Below are 17,854 nucleotides of genomic sequence, written 5' to 3' on the forward strand. Positions count from 1 at the left end.
AGGAAAATTATGTTTTCAGATGACATGACTTTATATGTAGAAAACGCTAAAGATTCCCCCAGAGAATTTATTGGAACTAATAAATGAATTCAGCGAAGTAGCAGGATATCAAGTCAACACATAGAAGCAGCTGCATTTCTGTACACAAGCAACACACAACCTGAAAAGGAAATCACAAAAATAATCCCACTTATGGTAGCATCAGAAAGGATAAAATACTTGGGAATTAACCTAACCAAGGAGGTAAAAGATTTGTACAATGAAATCTATGAAACATTTCTGAAAGAAGTAAAGGAAGGCAGAAATAAATAGAAACACATCCCCCATTCATGGATCAGAAGACTTAATATTCTTAAAGTGTACCTACTACTAAAAGCAATCTACAGATTTTAATCCCACACCTGTCTAAATCTGAAGGGTGTCTTTTGCAAAAAAAACATGTCCTAAAATTCACAGGAAATCTCAAGGGATCCTAAAGAGCCAAAACAATCTTGAAAAAGAAGAACAAACCTGGATGATACAGACTTACGGATTTCAAAACTTATCACAAAGCTACAGTAATCAAAACAGTCTAAAACTGGCGTAAAGACAGACGTATGGAACAATGGAATAGAAGAAGTGACAGAGATGGTCAAATGATTTTTGACAGGAGTGCCAAGACTATTCAATGAGGGGGAAAGGACAGTATTTCCAACAAATGGTGCTGGGAAAACTGGGTGTCCACATGCAAAAGAAAGAAGCTGGACCCTTACCTCATACCACATACAAAAATTAATTTGAAATGGATCAAGGGCCTAAATATAAGACCCCCCAAAATAAAGTGCTTAGAAGAAACAGAACAAAAGCGTCACAACTTTGCATTTAGCAATGATTTTTTGGACATGACATCAAAGGCACAGGTAACAAAAGAAGAAATTGGCAGATCAGACCTCATAAAAATTTTTAAATTTTGTACATCAAGACACACTACCCATCGAATAAAAAAACAACCCATAGAATGGGAGATGATATGTACAAATCATATATCTGATAAGGAATTTATATCCAGAATATATAAGTCCTAAAACTCAACAATAATAACAACAAACAAACAATCCAGTTTAAAACTGGGCAAAGAAATTGAATAGACATTTCTCCAAAGAAGATATATGAATGACCAATAAGCACATGAAAAGATGCTCAACATCACTAATCATTAGGGAAATGCAAATCAAAACTACAATGAGATACTAACCTCAGCCTTAAAATAGCTACAAAAAAAAAAAAAAAAAACCACACAAGTTTTGGTAAGGATGTGGAAAAACTGGAATCCTTGTACACTGTCGGTGAGAACGTAAAATGGTGCAGCCATTGTGGAAAACAATATGGCATTTTCTCAGTTAAAAACAGAATTACCATGAGATCTAACAACTCTAGTTCTGGGTGTATACCAAGAAGAATTGAAAGCAGGGTCTTAAAGAGATACTCATACATCCATGTTTGTAGCATCCTTTTTCACAATAGCTAAAAGTTGGAAGCAACCCCAGTGTCCAATGACAGATGAATGGATAAGCACAATGTGATATAGACATGTAATGGACTATTAGTCAGCCTTAAAAAGGAAACATATTCTGTAATATGCTACAATAGGGATAAACTTCGAGGACATTATGCCAAGTGAAATAAACCAGTCACAAAAAAGACAAATACTATAAAATTCTACTTATATGAGGTACTTAGATAAATTCATAAAAACAGAAATTGTAGTGGTGGTTGCCAGGGGGTAGACAGAAGGGAAAATGGACAGTTATTATTATTGGGTACAGTCTCAGTTTTACAAGATGAAAACGTTATGGGGATGGATGGGAGTAATGGTTGTACAACAATGTGAATCTATTTAATACCACCGAACAATACACTTAAAAATGGTTAAGACGTAGGGGCACCTGGGTGGCTCAGTCGGTTAAGTGTCCAACTCGTGATTCTGGCTCAGGTCACGATCTCGGGGTCATGAGATCAAGCCCACCATTGGGTTCTATACCAGGTGTGGAGCCTACTTAAGATTCTCACTCTTGGGGCGCCTGGGTGGCTCAGTGGGTTAAAGCCTCTGCCTTTGGCTCAGGTCATGATCCCAGGGTCCCGGAATCGAGTCCCGCATCAGGCTCTCTGCTCAGCAGGGAGCCTGCTTCCTCCTCTCTCTCTGCCTGTCTCTCTGCCTACTTGTGATCTTTGTCTGTCAAATAAATAAATAAAATCTTTAAAAAAAAAAAAAAAGATTCTCACTCTCTCCCTCCCCCTCTACCCCTCCCCATCCCACTCTCTTTCTCTCAAAAAAAAAAACAAAAAAACAAAAAAGTTAAGGTAAATTTTATGTTTCGTGTATTTTACTGCAATTTTTAAAACCCTACAAAATAGTAACTATGTAAAGGACGATGGTGACAAAAATGACCCTTGTCTTACCTTCATCAAGCAGCCAGCAAACACAAGGAAGCCTTTTGAATGCAGATGCTTGGCCAAGGAGAACCCAAATCCCGAGTCACAGCCTGTGACCAGGACGGCTTTGCTGCCAACCTATTTCGGAAGATCAGACCCCACATTAGGAACCCAGGATCCCAAAAGCATAGTGACCAAGCAAACCTCCTCTGGGCAGTGACAATTAGTGCTTCCTGAGTGGGCCAGTCCCAGCCCTGCCCACCTGCCCTTGGCTCTTAGAGAAGCACCATAATAGAGCAGAGAATGCTTGGCACTCCAAATCGGGAGACGAGGTTCTAACCCAAATTCTGCCACCAACTGACAACACTACCTGGGGAAGTCATGGCCCCCTTCTGGACCTCAGTTTCCTCATCTACAACCCCCAGCATCACGACCCCCCATCACCACAGTATTTATAATTTCTTACTCTGTGCAAGGCACTCCGCACACATTTTTCTTATTTAAAACCCCACAGTAACTCTACACAGTAAGTAGCATTATTACACCAGGTTACAAGTGAGGAGACGTATTTTCTAAATGCCCAAAGTAGTCAGCCTGTGGTAAAGCTGGAAGAGAGAGAATCCCAAATCTGAACTCTTAACCCCTAACTTCACCTGTGGTGGGGGTGGGGCGGTTAAGAGAGTGAGAAAGTGGTTCCAAGCATCCCAGCGGCACTGAAGTCCCGCTCTGAGTGGCCCAGGGCTGGGGGCCCCTAGGGAAGGGTTGTGACCACCATAGCGGGGCTGCCACTCACCGGCTTCACCTCATCGGAATAAGCACGACGGCTGCTAGGGACCAGAGAGGCGGAGTAAAACAGCAGCGAGCGCCTGCGGGAGAAGAGGAGCCGTGAGCAAAGGCTGTGCTCCTACCTGCACCTCACTCTCGGGACAAACAACTCAGAGGACCCTCAGCCACCAGTGCGGCCCCCATGGCTCCCCACCCCAAGCCACTGAGGACAATCTGCTGGTACTACTGGGGAAGATGGTCCTAACTCTGTCTGCCAGGCTTGCTAGGCTGCAACAAAGTCAGCCAGCAGGTGCAGTGGCCATTTTTGCCACTGTGTAGCAATCACCCTCTGGCAATACAGCTTTGTTACCAGAGCCTTCTGCAAATTCAATGTCTTCACCTCGGTTTTATGCTGCTTCCCGATAGTTTTTTTTTATTTTCTTTCCTTTTTTTTTTTTTTTTTTTAAGATTTTATTCATTGGAGAAAGACAGAGAAAACATGAGTGGGGGGAAGGGCAGAGGGAGGGGGAAAGCTGGTCCCCTGCTGACCAGGGAGCCCAGTGCAGGGCTCGATCCCAGGACCCTGAGATCATGACCTTAGCCGAAGGCAGAGACTTTAACACACTGAGCCACCCAGGCATCCCCTGTTAGTTTTTTTCAACTAAACTTTTGTTTTGAAATAATTATAGATTCAAATGCAGTTAAGAAATAACACAGAAAGACGCCAAGTAACTTATTACCCAATTTCCCCCAGTGGTAACATTTTGCAAACTTATAGCACCATATCACAATCAGGATATTGGAACAGATGCAGTGAAAATACAGCACATTTCTGTCACCACAAGGATCCCGTTACCCTTTTAGAGCCACACCCATTCCTGTCCACTCCACGTCCTCCTTAATCACTAATCTGCTGTCCATCTCTATCATTTTGTCCTTTCAACAATGTTATATAAATGGAGTCACACAGTATATAACATTTTGGGATTGCCTTTTCACTCAATAATTTTCTGGAGATTCAACCAGATTGTTGCACGTATCAATAATTTGTCTTCTTATTGCTAAATTGTTTTCGATGGTATGGGTATACTACAGTTTTTTTAACTATCAATTATCTTTGTTGGCTCATTTTTGTTTTTGGTAGGCTCCATGCCCAATGTGGGGCTCGTGCTCAACTCTGAGATTGAGTCGCAAACTCTACCAACTCAGGCACCCCAACCATTCAACTATTCAAGGGCATCCATGCTGTTTCCGGTTTAGGGTTATTACAAATAGAGCAGCTATGAACATTCCTGTGTAAGTTCTTGTACAAGTCTGCTCTCTTAAGTAAGTACCTAGGGGAACCATTGCTGGGTCATACAGCAAATGCATAGTTAGATTTTAAGAAACTGTCAAACTGCTTTCCAGAGCAGCGAGCATTCTACATTCCCAGCCCCAAGGGATGAGTGATCTACTTTCTCTATATCTTCACCAGCATTTGGTGGTGTCACTATTTTTTTTATTTTAGTCATGTTGATTATGGTGGTTTCAATGTGCATTTCTCAGATGGCTAATGACATTGAACATCTTTTCTTTTTTTTTTTTTAAGATTTTATTTATTTATTTGACAGAAATCACAAGTAAGCAGGGGCGGGGAACATGGGAGTGGGGAAGCAGGCTCTCCACTGAGCAGAGAGCCCAATGCAGGGTTCTATCCCAGGACCCTAAGATCATGACCTGAGCCGAAGGCGGAGGCTTAACCCACTGAGCCACCCAGGCGCCCCGACATTGAACATCTTTGCCTGTGCTTATTTGCCATCTGTGTATCCTCTTTAGTAAAATGTCTCTTCGTGTCTTTTGTCCATATTCTTCTTTTAAAAAATAAAGAAAAGAGAAGAAAAGAAAATATTTTATCTTCAAATAATCTCCAGTGTGGGGCTTGATCTTAAAACCCTGAGATCAAGATATGGCTCTACTGTCTGAGCCAAACAGGTGCCCCTCTTTGGTCCATATTCTAATTGTATTGTATTGTTCTTTCACTACTGAGCTCTGAGAGTTCTTTAAAGGTTTTAGAGGCTAGTCCTCTGTTACATATGCAGGATGCAAATATTTTCTCCTATTGGGCAAGCTGTCTTTTCTTCCTCTTCACAGGGTCTTTTGCAGAAGGAACGTGTTTCATTTGGATGAAGTCTGATATAGCAATGTTTCCTTTTACAGGTCACACTTTTGTTGTCAAGTTTTAGAATTCTTTGCTTATCCCAGAACCCAAGATTTTCTCTTGATTTCTTTTCTAAAAGTTTGATAGTTTTATGTTTGACATTTTAGGTCCATGATCCATTTTGAGTTTGTATACAATGTAAGACATGGGTCAAAGTTTATTTTTTTTGCTTACAAATGTCCAACTGCTCCAGAACGTTTTTGTTTTGTTTTGTTTTGGAAATGTACACTTTTCTGCCTTGAATTGCTTTTGTGCCTTTGTCAAACATCAGTTGGAGATATTTGTGCGGGTCTGTTTCTGGATTCTCTCTTAGATTTCATTGAGCTATCTGCTCCCATCTTATTTTTCTTTTTCAAAAGAAAAACAGTTTTTCAAAACTGTTTTTGCTATTTTATTTCCCTTGTTTAGTCCTATAAATTTTCAAACAATCTTGTCCTTATCCACAAAAATCTGACTGTAATTTTGATAGAGATTGTGCTAAACTCATATATCAATTTGGGTGAAACTGATATTTTTACTTTTTCAAGTTCTTCAATCCCTGAACTTAGTATGGGTCTCCATTTATTTAGACCATTGATTTCTTTCATCAGCATGGTACAGTTTTCTGCAATACCAATCCTGTGCATGCTTACTGTATTTATACCACTGTATCTCATTTTTTTGAGCATTTTAAATGGTATTGTTTTAAATTTTGACATCCTCAAGTTCATTGCCAGGCTATAAAAATACATTGTTTTTGTGTGTTATTTCAATTCCTGGAACAAACCCATTTTTTACAGTTTCTATTTTTATGTAGTGCTGAATTCTATTTGCTAATATTTTAAGATTTTCGCATCTCTATTCATGAGGAATATTAGTGCGCGGGTCTCTTTTTTTGTGCAGTCTTTGTCTGGCTAGGGAATCAGGGTAGAACTACTTTCATAAAGTAAACTGGGAAGTGGTAGTGCTGGGTAGGGATGGAGTTCCCTACGAGGTCTCCACTCCTACTGCCTGGCTGGGAGGGGCTGGAGGGTCTCACTACTGCTCCCCACATGCATGGAGTGTGGGGTCTCATTACTGCTGGGAGACTGGTGAAGTCCTGACTCTCCCGGACTCCCACCCAAGCAGGCAGGGTGCCTGATTACCGCTGGGTAGGAACAAAAGGCCTGGCCCCTCCTTGGCGTTCTCGGATACTACCTCTACTGAAGGGACTGGGGTACCCCACTACAGCTGGGGTGAACTGGAAGTGGAGGCTCAGTACAGCTTTTGCAGGTGCAGGGAGGGGTGGAGCCACAGCACTTCCTGTGGTGTTTGGGGGGAGTAGAGCAATTACTGTCTCCAGTTTTCTGAGAGAGCAGGCTCCTACTGGGGCTTTTTGTCCTAAGCTGTCATTTCTGTGCTGCCAGCCACTTCAGCTCCAGGTGAAGGGCAAAGAAAACCTAAAGGGCTCATCACTGTGTTGTTTCTTGGGCCCCGAAGTCCCTAGCTGATCCATCTTCTTCTCCCCATCTTCTAGAGTCTTGTTATGCCTTTTTATATAAACTGGGGGCTTTAGTTTTATCCAATGGGAGGAACAGAGAAAAATATATCTACTCCATCTTTCCAGAAGGATAAGTACTGTTCGTTTTTTTTAAGCTATTTTTATAAATTTTATTTATTTATTTGAGAGGAGAGAGAGAGCAAGAGAGGGAGAAGGGGCAGAGAGAGAGGGAGAAACAGACACCCAGCTGAGCAGGAAGCCTGACATGGGGCTTAATCCCAGGACCTGAGATCATGACCTGAGCCCAAGGCAGACGCTTAACCAAGTGAGCCGCCCAGGTGCTCCAAAGTACAGTTAATTTTTAAATGAATACTAAACCAGAAACAGTAAATGGAGGTGGCAGGGTCACCTGAGCAGCTGGTTAACAGGGGAGAGGAGGTAGGAGATAAATTTGCTTTTTACTATGTACTATTTTGTACTATGTGAATATATTACCTATTCAAAACAAAAAGCTTTTAAAATATTCATAAAAATGTATTATCCCGGGGTGTCTGGGTGGCTCAGTCAGTTAAGCAGCTGCCTTCAGCTCAGGTCTTGATTTCAGTGTCCTGAGATTGAGCCCCGTGTCAGGTTCCCTGCTTAGCAGGGGAGTCTGGTTCTCCCACTCTCTCTGCCCCTACAAAAATACTTTTTTTTAAATGTGTTATCCAACATTTTTAAGAACAATGTGTTCACTAGACAGAAACGAGGGCCCACTAGGAAAGTCAGCCAAAGTAAACTCCTGTCCTTTTGAATTGCCACAGCAGAGTCTCTTCGGATTTTAAGTCCTGGAGCATGGCCGTCTTAAGTGTGAGTACACCCAAAGGTAGTTAAATGACTTTATTCAAAGAGAATCACTGTTTTCCCCAAGACCCCAGGGGTTAATCTGCAAAAAGAATGTGTCTCAGGCGCCTGGGTGGCTCAGTGGGTTAATGCCTCTGCCTTCGGCTCAGGTCAGGATCCCAGGGTCCTGGGATCGAGCCCCGCATCGGGCTCTCTGCTCAGCCAGGAGCCTGCTTCCTCCTCTCTCTGCCTGCCTCTCTGCTTACTTGTGATCTCTCTCTGTCAAATAAATAAATAAAATCTTTAAAAAAAAAAAAAAAAAAAAGAATGTGTCTCTCCTGGACCAGATTTTATGTGTTCTTTCCCTGCAAGTTCCCTTTGTGCTACTTGACACTATAAAAAGTAACAGAAAGGTCACAGCAAGAGAAAGAGTTTATTTCAAACTGACTTGCTGCCAGATTTTTTCTAATCTACCTGCCCATTCTCAAATATTTTTCGGGCCCAAACTTGACTCTCTTTGGGTGTCTTACAGTAAGCTCTACAGATCAAACCCAGCTGTCAGTGGAGATTTCCTCCTCTCCAGAGAGCACAACGCTCCACCCCTCCACACCTACCACTAAGAGGCAGAACCCTGACAAGGTGAGTGAAGGGAGCCAGTGTTAGCATGGGGAAGCTTCCACAACACCAGAGTATCCTGCTGGGGACGGCTTGGCCTCCCACCCTTTACCCCATAGCCATTGCAGACGCGGCAGGATGCCCAGCTTGGGATTGCTTCTCAGTCTGGAGGGTCCCTGGGCCTGGGAAGGCCTCGCTACCTCCATTCGCAAACTTCAGTTGACAGGCATCTGGGAACCATGTTAAAATGCACACTCCCAGGTCCCTCCCATTAACACTCTGATTCAGCAGGAAGAGGTGGCAGCAAGCTGCAGGTCAACCCACCCCTTACTCCAGCCGCCATGCTCGTCTTGCAGGTGTGTACAAGTTCAGCTCAGGACAGTTTTCTGTGGGGTGGAACCCCAAAGAGGCAGCAGCCACATTCAGAGAAGACCTCGCCGACTGCTGTCCTAACCTACAAGTGCAATCAGATGGGGCAGAGGAGGTACAACCCAGCACTTCCCCCAAGGGTCTGTGGAAGAACCTCCTGGTCCCCAGAGCATCCAGGAACTTGCCGGGCCACTTGCCGAGACACCACCCCATGCTGGCCAGGGCATCAATTCTGGCTTCTTCTCCATCTTACCAATCTGTATCTCTTCCATCATGAATCAGCCACAATAACCCAGCTTTCTGTAGCAAGGAGTCATGATTAAGTAATTGGACAGGCTGATGATAACAAGATGATGGGGTCTAGGAGGGACAAATGTCAGTGATAGAGTGCAGCCTGGGAGAAATATGGCCTCACGCGGCAGCATATGCAAAAACAATACAGTCTAGTCAACCACGAATCAGAAGGGATATGGCGGCTAAGGGAATCTACAGGAGCCAAGGCTGGAAGGGATAAAGGAGCCCCTCTCCATTCTGCCCAGATCAGGCTCTCCTGAAGTATTGCATGTCAGGCCCAAGCAGGCGGAGCTGAGCACTGGCCCAGCTGGTTTGTGTAACCAGGATCCCGGAGGTGGGAAATGATCAGTAATTCACCTCTCCGGGGCCAGCACCAGAGCCTTCTACCGAAGCCAGAAACACAAAATCCGAGGGCTGTGCAGAGCCAGTAAGTAGGGCAGGCTGTCAGGTCAGAGTCCTTCAAGAGAGCTGGGCTCCATTCCCCCTTCCAGGGGATGCGGCCCTTGTGGGAAAGGCTGTTTCATTCTCCTCTTCTATGATGTCCTCTGCTAGTTGAAACCTGTTTCCAACCAAGCCTCTGCAGCCCATGGAAATGCTTTTAAGCAAATGGTCCTAAAAGCCTAAATGCATGTTCTTCCAGACAGACTTATTTGTTGGCAGAGAAAATATCCATTGATTTTCTAGCTGCTGAGACTACATTTCACCTGACCCTTAATTTCACTCTTCTCAAATATAAAAGAATAGAAAGCATATTGTTTTTTCCTTGCCCTGGCTGCAAAAGAAGAAAATGGGGTAATAAAGCACTCTGAATCCCCTTGGAAAAAGCAATTCCAGAAGTTCTCAAAGAAGAGCTACTTGTTTAATTTGTACTTAATGCTTTCTCTAAATCACTCAAACCATTCTGGGAAACCTTGGGACATTTTAATTAACTGGTTTCATGTATAAGATTTAAATACAGCAATTATCCAAGTGATCAAAGGATTGAAACACATCAACATTCTATGCCTTCTGGGGGACCTGGGTGGCTCAGTCGGTTAAGCATCCGCTTTTGGCTCAGGTCATGATCCTGGGATCAAGTCCTGCATCAGGCTCCTTGTTCATCGGGGAGTCTGCTTCTCCCTCTCCCTCTGCCTGCCACTCCCGTTGCGTGTACTCTCTCTCTCTCTGTCAAATAAATAAAATCTTAAAAAAAACTCTATGCCTCCTGATGCAATGTTCCAAGTGGGGCATCACCTCACTTAAGGGGGATCCTTCCAAACACACATGTGAATGTACATACAAAGAAACACCACACAAACCCTAACTTTCTTCCAAAGTGGCAAGGTCATGAACAACCAAGACTAAAGAATCATCCCCAGTAGGAAGAGTCTGAGGACCCATGACTACTAAAGGTACTGTGGGAGCCTGGTTTGTACCCGGGACCAGTAAAGGTCCATTAGTAGGCCACTTGGTGAAATCTGCATTAGCAGATTAGTTCACCGGTATTACTGTAGCGGTCACTTCCTGGTTTATATGGTTGCGCTACAGTTTGCGAGAGGTCAACATATGGGGAAGTGAGGTGAAGGAGATACAAGAACTCTCTGTACTCCTTCTGCAACTTTCACATAACGGCAATTATTTCAAAAGAAAAAGCTGAAAAACACAAAGCAGGGATGAAAGCTCTTCTGTGCCCTGTGAAGGTCTTTGTCTTCTGAGGACACCTTTGTTTCCTCTGCTGGTGACAGCAGGAACTGACAGACATCTTTTGAGAGACAGGCCTTCTTGCCTCCTGCAGATCCATGTGTGACAAACTGTATTGCTCACAAACTGTGACCCTCAAGGGCACCTCCAGCCTTTCGCTTCTTACCTTGTTCCATTTTCTCTGTCATAGCAACTCAGGGTTCTCCCCGGCAGCTGTGACAGGGGTCTGAAGAGGCGGGTGGACAGCATGGTGGCCACGAGAGGTAGAATGGTGGATCTCCTTCTGGTCGGTTCTGAAACACAAAATGCACCCTCAGCATTGCCTTGTCTCCATGGGCGTACCCTTCGGGGCTGAGGCAGGGTCCTCCCGCACATCCCTCACAAAGCTGCTACTTCCTGTGATGGAAAGAGTCAGGAAATGCGTTCTAGTTCTGGCTGTGCCACCACCTCCTTGGGCAACCGTGGGCGGGCTGTCACCTACCTATAACGTGAGAAGGTGGGACCAGACTGTTGATCTGACACCCAAGTGAAGTAGCAACCACAGGGGACACTTGAGGACCCACCCTATGGGTCATGGAGCCTCATGGAGCCCTATTCTCATGTGTTCCCCATAATTAGCAGATCATCAGTCTGGGGTGACCCCGGGCATCAGCCTGCAGCTCTTCCAGCCCCGCACAAATCATTGGGCTCCACCCAGCCCCTTTCTCCCCCAGCCCACCACACACAGGGTCTGGCTCTGACTTCAACTCAGCAGTAGCTCTGGAGCCTGGAGCCTGGAGCTAGACGGTGAGACACACTTCGTCAACCTTAATTAAAACACACACACACACTGAGTCTCACACCCCTCCACCACCCTCTTCTTAAGTCACATCAACTGAATTGCAACAAGGGTGTCACCTTAAGTTACCTTCAGGCTACTCAGCACCAGGACTAGCTGTGCACAATTAACTGTTGACTGCTGTGTGCCTTAGTGGCCCTCCTGGCTGGAGGGCGGGGGTAGGGGGGTAGGAGTGAAGGGGTGAAGGGGGTGGGGAGTGGAAGCCAGGAGGAAGCTGAGCAAGGCAACCACAGCCAGAGGAGCTGCTGGTCTTTTCCTGGTGGACCATCCTAGCCTCTCCTTTGCACATCTGCCTGTGGTTTATTCCACCATTGTTATTGGGAACGGGGCTGTGCCTGGGAGGCAGCTCCTCCGGGCCCTTGTGCTGCCACCTGAACCCGACTGATGACCAGCAAACAGGGCCACTTGGTAGAGAAACAATTTGTTATCTATCTAGCCAGCCACCGCACAGTTCACTGTGGGCAGCAGGTGGAGTTGTCTGATCTGTTCAATCCTTAAGAAAGGGAAACAAATAGGGATCACTTGGCCTGTGTGATCCCTCCTGCACTACGCGGCACTCCTTCCACTCCTGTCCCTCCTCACCACGGTATTCTCAGCACTGTACTCAGAAAGATCTTTATAGATCCATCAAGTGGGGGCCTGGGTGGCTTGGTCGGTTAAACGTCAGCTCAGGTCATGATCCCAGGGTCCTCGGATTGAGCCTCCCAACAGGATCCCTGCTCCGCGGGGAGTCTGCATCTCGCTTCCCCTACTCATGCTCTCTGCCTCTCTCTCAGGTAAATAAAATCTTAAATATATATATATATATATATATATTTATAATATCATATCATATATTTATGTGTATGCGTGTGTGTGTGTGTGTATAATCAGTCAACTTATGTGACTTCTTTGCCTAAAAGCCTCTTCTCCATGCCTGCTGGGCACAGGCCTCTGCCTCCCTTCCCAACCTCCTCGGGTACCACGCTACCCTGGGCCACGCTGACCTTCTGAAAGCTTCTGGTATGTGTGCCAAGCTCTTTCCTGCCTCAGGGCCCCAGGCTTTGCTCCTTCCTCACTCTAGGTAGCTGAGTCCTTCTGACTCTTCGGACTTCAGAGGGGCTGTCCCAGATCCCCCAGGCAGCACACACAGCCTGCTCTCTGTAAGATCATTCTTCAATCCCAAACCACCATGTTTCTTTACTTTATCCTCCCCTTCTGGATCGTAAGCTCGGAGGGGACAGGAGCCTTGTCCACATCCCTCATGCCCGGAAGAAGCCTAACATAAAGGAGGCGTTCAGTGAGAGTGGGGATGAGCGGTGTGTAGAAAGGTGGCCTGCGGCCAAAACTGGAGTTACCACAGCCAGCACTCGGCAGGCAATAGCAACACAGAGCCCAAACCGGCCCTTCAGAGAAGGCACAAGGCCATGGGGCACAGAGGCTCCACAGTGTGCCCCTCCTCCGCCCCTGCGGCTGAGTGGGCCTAGCTCAGGCACCTCAGCCTCTCCCCTCAGGACTGGAGTCTGAGCTCACTGCCACTGGGGCACTCCAAATCCAGCGGTCTATAATTAAAGCCCTTCATCCCTTCTGCTCAGTGCCTGTGGCAGAGACGACTTCGGTATTATCTCCACACAGAGGGCTGCTTTCAATTTTATTTTCCCTCAAGTCAGCACTATGGGAAAGTGCTCAAGTAAAAATAGCTTATAATACAAGAAAACTTGGCCCTTTGAATAATGCATTCTTGGTGACGTTGTCTCTGACACACAGAATGGTAGGATTTTAGATCTCTTCTTCCTTTTTAAGTTTCTAAAACATGTTGCTTTCCCCATGGCAAACACAGTGCTACAGCCCGTGGGATTCCCATGTAGGCTTCGGGGATGTTTGCCATCTTAATGCCTGGTGCTGGGCTTTCTTCTCTGTAAATATGAAATTCTCAAACTTGAAAAGCCCTCACTTGCCTTTTGGTTTGGAAACAGAGGTGGCTGGAAGAGGTGCGTGTGGCAAGAAGGCAGAGCACCTTTGGGAGAGGTGCGACGGGGACAGTCTCCTGGGCCTTGAACCCAGGCAGCTGCCCCAGGGGAACTTGGCACAGAGGACTTGACTGCCAGGGACCAAACTTATAAGATACTGTCATGAAATCAAGATGCTTACATGCCAATCTGGAATCTGGGAGGAAGTGTTCTTTTCCTCTCTTTTCTTTTCTTTTTAAAGATTTTATTTTTTTATTTGAGAGAGAGAGAGAGAAGTGCTGCACAAGCAGAGGGAAGGGCAGAGGGAGAAGGAGAAGCAGACTCTCCACTTAACTTGCTGAATGACCAGGCATCCCAAGGGAAAAACTTTTCTAATACTAAGAGCACCTGGGTCTACTCTCCAGGGCACCCTCTTTCCATTTTCAATGTGGCACCCACACATAACCTGTGGAAGTACCTTCTCTCCAAAAAAATAGTGTGTGCATCCTCGCCCCAGTGCTGGGCTCCCCAGGACTAACTCTCGGAGGACGAAGCTGGTTGCATTCCTGTGGATTAGGATCAAGGTCTCTCTTGCAAGGGACAGATATTCCCCATCCTGAAATCCTTGGAAAAAGTGGTCATCAGCAGGCAACAGGAACACAGGAGGTAGGCCTTAGGCAGGAAAGAGAATGTATGTGTCTTTAGACATGAAGTCTGGATGGGTCTTGGCACTACCACATGGGAAAAGTAACCCCTATCCTACTGAGGAGGGCAGGATGGGTTTAGGCAAGAAATGTTCCTATGTAGGAACCCCACACTAAGGAGATTAAGACCAGTGAGCTTCTGAGTGAAATTCGAAGGTCTGACAACCAGCAGCCTGCCTCCAATGTGCTCTACCTGGCTGTTTCTGTTTGGCCAGCCTAGTATTTTAAAAGGCAATGTAACTAGGCAGCTAAGTTATGCTTTAACACAACACAAAGTTTACACCTACTATCTGTCTTAAACCTCCCCACAATCACCTTTGTTAACTTCCTGGATTCTATGGGCTTTTGAGTTTGAAATCCCTACTGAGAGAGAGATATATTTTCCTTTGGCCATTTATTTCCCTTCTTGTTACTTAGCACAGGCTTGCCTGAAAGTTCCAGGCCAGCTCAGCTACACATGCTAACTGCATAGTTAACAGGGCTTCCGTAAGGCCATGCAAAAGGGGAAACCTACCAAGGCTTAAAGCCCTAATTCAAAAAAGATGACCATTATTCCTTAGAGAGAGGACTATTCTGGACCCAAAGTCTAAAAGCATTATAGAGGAACATTAAATGATAAAGCCGACAATGGTCTCACTACCATTTTATCACAGATGCAGAGGTGACTCATACAGCTGTCTGTGACAGAGACCTTTAGTAAAAGCCAAGGATTTACCTATACAGCCCAGTTCAGTGAAGACAAACCTAACGCAGGCACTTCCGTTAGTCTGAGACAGTCCAGTCACCTGATTAAAGTCAGATGATGTCAGCTCTCCTCAGATAACACAGCACCAACACTCTCTGAAGTGGTGATCTTTCGGGTGTCTGTCCTGCTCACCCGATCCCTGCCCTCTCAGACCTGTCTCTCGCCCATAGGATTTGGCCTCCGCAGCTACAGTTGGCCAGTGAGACCTCCCTTCTGGTCACTGAGGACTGGGTCAGGGAGAGAACCCATCCCTCTGACCCCTGTGGCTGTGAAAGAATGCAAATCATCCTGGGGGTGGGGAGCAGGGGCAAGTGATCAGCAGGTGGGGGTGGGGGAGACAGCTGTGCTACACTGCCCCTGAAGCCAGAGAGGATGGAGAAACCCAACCTGCAGAGAGAAGAGTCAGGCACACATGCAGCAAGGAGGAGAGATGGACAGGGAGAAACAAGAGACACAGAACAGCAGAGCCTCCTCCTGAAAGAGCTGCACCTGAGACTCTATAAAGACTTCAAGTGCTCTATAAGGCACTTGAAATAAACTTAAAGTCTCTGTTCCTTGTGGCCAAAACAATACCAGTGAAAATGCACAGAAGCAGAGAGAACATTATTACTAATTCTTAAGCTTGCCCCATTTTGAGAATGCCAATAGATCTTGGCAGTGATAACAGGAAACCGTGTCTCCCCCTCTCCACTTCTCATCTGTCCTGCCCCAAGAGAAAGTATTAGAGCTGTCAAAATGGCCATAAGTGCCAGCTTAAGCAGGCATTCCATCCGTAGGATAATAGGGGTCGCCTATCAAATTCAAGTCAGACCCCTAAACGATGGGACTCTCAGGGCTCCACTGGTGGACTCTTCCCACACCCATCATGAGTGCTCAGAGCTTTAAATAGGATTTATATGCTACCAACTCCTACATGTTTACCTCCAACCAGCCTTCTCCTCCAAACTCCAGACTCACATAGCCATCTGCCCATGCAACAACTCCACTGGAATGTTTAATAGGTTATCTATTATAACTTATAATAACCCATCCAGGGGCGCCTGGTGGTGGGTTAAAGCCTCTGCCTTTGGCCCAGGTCATGAACTCAGGGTCCTGGGATTGAGCTCCACATCGGGCTCTCTGCTCAGCGGGGAGCCTGCTTCCCCCTCTCTCTCTGCCTGCCTCTCTGCCTACATGTGACCTCTGTCAAATAAATAAATTAAAAATCTTAAAAAAAAAAACCTGTTCAAAATCAAGCTTGTGCTATGGCACTGAGTACCTGTTTCTCTATGTCTTCTTCTTTTTTTTTTTTTTTAAGATTTTATTTATTTATTTGACAGAGAGAAATCACAAGTAGATGGAGAGGCAGGCAGAGAGAGAGAGAGAGAGAGGGAAGCAGGCTCCCTGCTGAGCAGAGAACCCAATGCGGGACTCAATCCCAGGACCCTGAGACCAGGGCCCGAGCCGAAGGCAGTGGCTTAACCCACTGAGCCACCCAAGCGCCCCTGTCTTCTTCATTCTTAATCCTTCTTTATTTTGCACTCTGCAGCCAAGCTGTCAGCAAATCCTGACTCCACCTTCACAATGTATCTAGAGCCCTCTGCTATCATCTTTGTCTAAGCCGTCTTCACTTCTTGCCCGGATTATTGCAGTCACCACCCAACTTTGGCTCCCTGTTTCTACCCTTGTCCCCTTTCAGACACTGCTCGACACGGGCCTGCAGGATTCTGTGAAATGTAACTCAGATCGTGTCATTCAGGCACCAAACTCTTGCTGGCAGTAAAAGCCAAAAAAATCACTGTAGATTGTCCCCAAGACCCTCCACAATCTGGGTTTTCATCCCCGCCCCCACCATTCTGCACCTTGGTTACAATGGCCTTCCTGCTATACTTAGAACATGACAAGTAAGCTCCTGCTTCGGAAACTTTGCCCTTACTTTTCCCTCTACTTGGAACATTCTTCCCCCTCATTATCCACAGGGATCCTTCTCACACTTTAATCTTTTACTCAAATGTTTCCCCAGTAAGACATTCTCTGGCTACCCCATGTATCACCCCCACCATGGTATTTTCTAATCCCCTTCCCCTGCTTCTATCCCCCCCCCCGACTTACTACACTTTAACATTATACACACTGTACTTATTTATCTTATTTGTTATCTTTCAGTCCCATTAGAATGTAAACTCTGAGAGCAGGGGATTTTGTCTGCTTTGGTCACTGTTATACCCCCAACACCTAACACTGCCCTCTACACAGTAGGCACATAATATGTGAATTACTTAAGGGGCTTTTAGGCAGAGGTATACTATGATCAGACTTACTTTTTAATACAATAAGCCTCACTGGGTTAAGAATAAACTGAGTATGAACAAAGGCAAAAGCAGGGAGACCACTTACATGCTGAGGCAGTAATCCAGAGCCACAGTTTATGGCCATAAAGGTTGTGCACTGCACAAGTCCAGTGAAATGTGCAAAGGTACTCTCTGGAGATATACAGAAGGGTTGCGGGCCCTGGTGGAAACCATGAAGGTAACTAGAAGTGGTCAGAGTTTGGCTAGCTATTGAAGGTAGAGCCCCATATGATTTAACGGACAAATTTAAAGGAGAATGTGCAAGAACAAAAAATCAAAGGTATTTCCAAGATTTTTGGTGCAGATGTCAAATAATAATAATAATTATTATTATTATAATTATTATTATAACAGCACACCTGACAAATTAAAGAGCCATTCTATTCATAAGTTCTTACCACATTTCAAATCAGGGTATACAAGCCGGACCTCACCTGGGCCTCCAAATCACTATAATTTTCTCATCTACTCATTACCATTTGCTATACCATCGCTCAAGAAGCCCTGTACTCTCCAGTTTCCATGTTTTGCTCATTCCATACCACATATGACTTGTTCCTAAGACCAAGTCCTGATTCAAAGAATACTCCTCCAAGATGCCTTTCCTGATGCCCTGACTTTAAAAAATCAATCTCTCGCCTACAGTTCCATTCCATCCTTTCCTTCTGTGCCTCTGTAATAGCACGTAGAACAGCA

The 17,854-nt window shown here is 45.4% G+C and overlaps 1 protein-coding gene across 4 annotated transcripts in view; it reads right to left on the bottom strand.

Moving 5' to 3' along the window:
* Positions 1-17,854, bottom strand: part of BDH1 (3-hydroxybutyrate dehydrogenase 1) — a 42,456-nt gene that overhangs the window by 17,049 nt on the left and 7,553 nt on the right. For 3 of the 4 annotated variants that reach the window (XM_059163089.1, XM_059163088.1, XM_059163090.1), the window contains exons 2-4: positions 10,780-10,906; positions 3,206-3,278; positions 2,440-2,550 (exon numbers count right to left, since the gene is read on the bottom strand). In XM_059163089.1, coding sequence (XP_059019072.1) covers positions 2,440-2,550; positions 3,206-3,278; positions 10,780-10,862 — 267 coding nt within the window. In that variant the 5' untranslated portion in view covers positions 10,863-10,906. Of the gene's footprint in view, positions 1-2,439; positions 2,551-3,205; positions 3,279-10,779; positions 10,907-13,857; positions 13,985-17,854 lie in introns of those variants that run through there. The other variant, XM_059163087.1, reaches the window with a different exon arrangement.

The sequence above is a fragment of the Mustela lutreola genome, chromosome 2 (assembly GCF_030435805.1).
Source record: "Mustela lutreola isolate mMusLut2 chromosome 2, mMusLut2.pri, whole genome shotgun sequence".
NCBI classification, from domain to species: Eukaryota; Metazoa; Chordata; class Mammalia; order Carnivora; family Mustelidae; genus Mustela; species Mustela lutreola.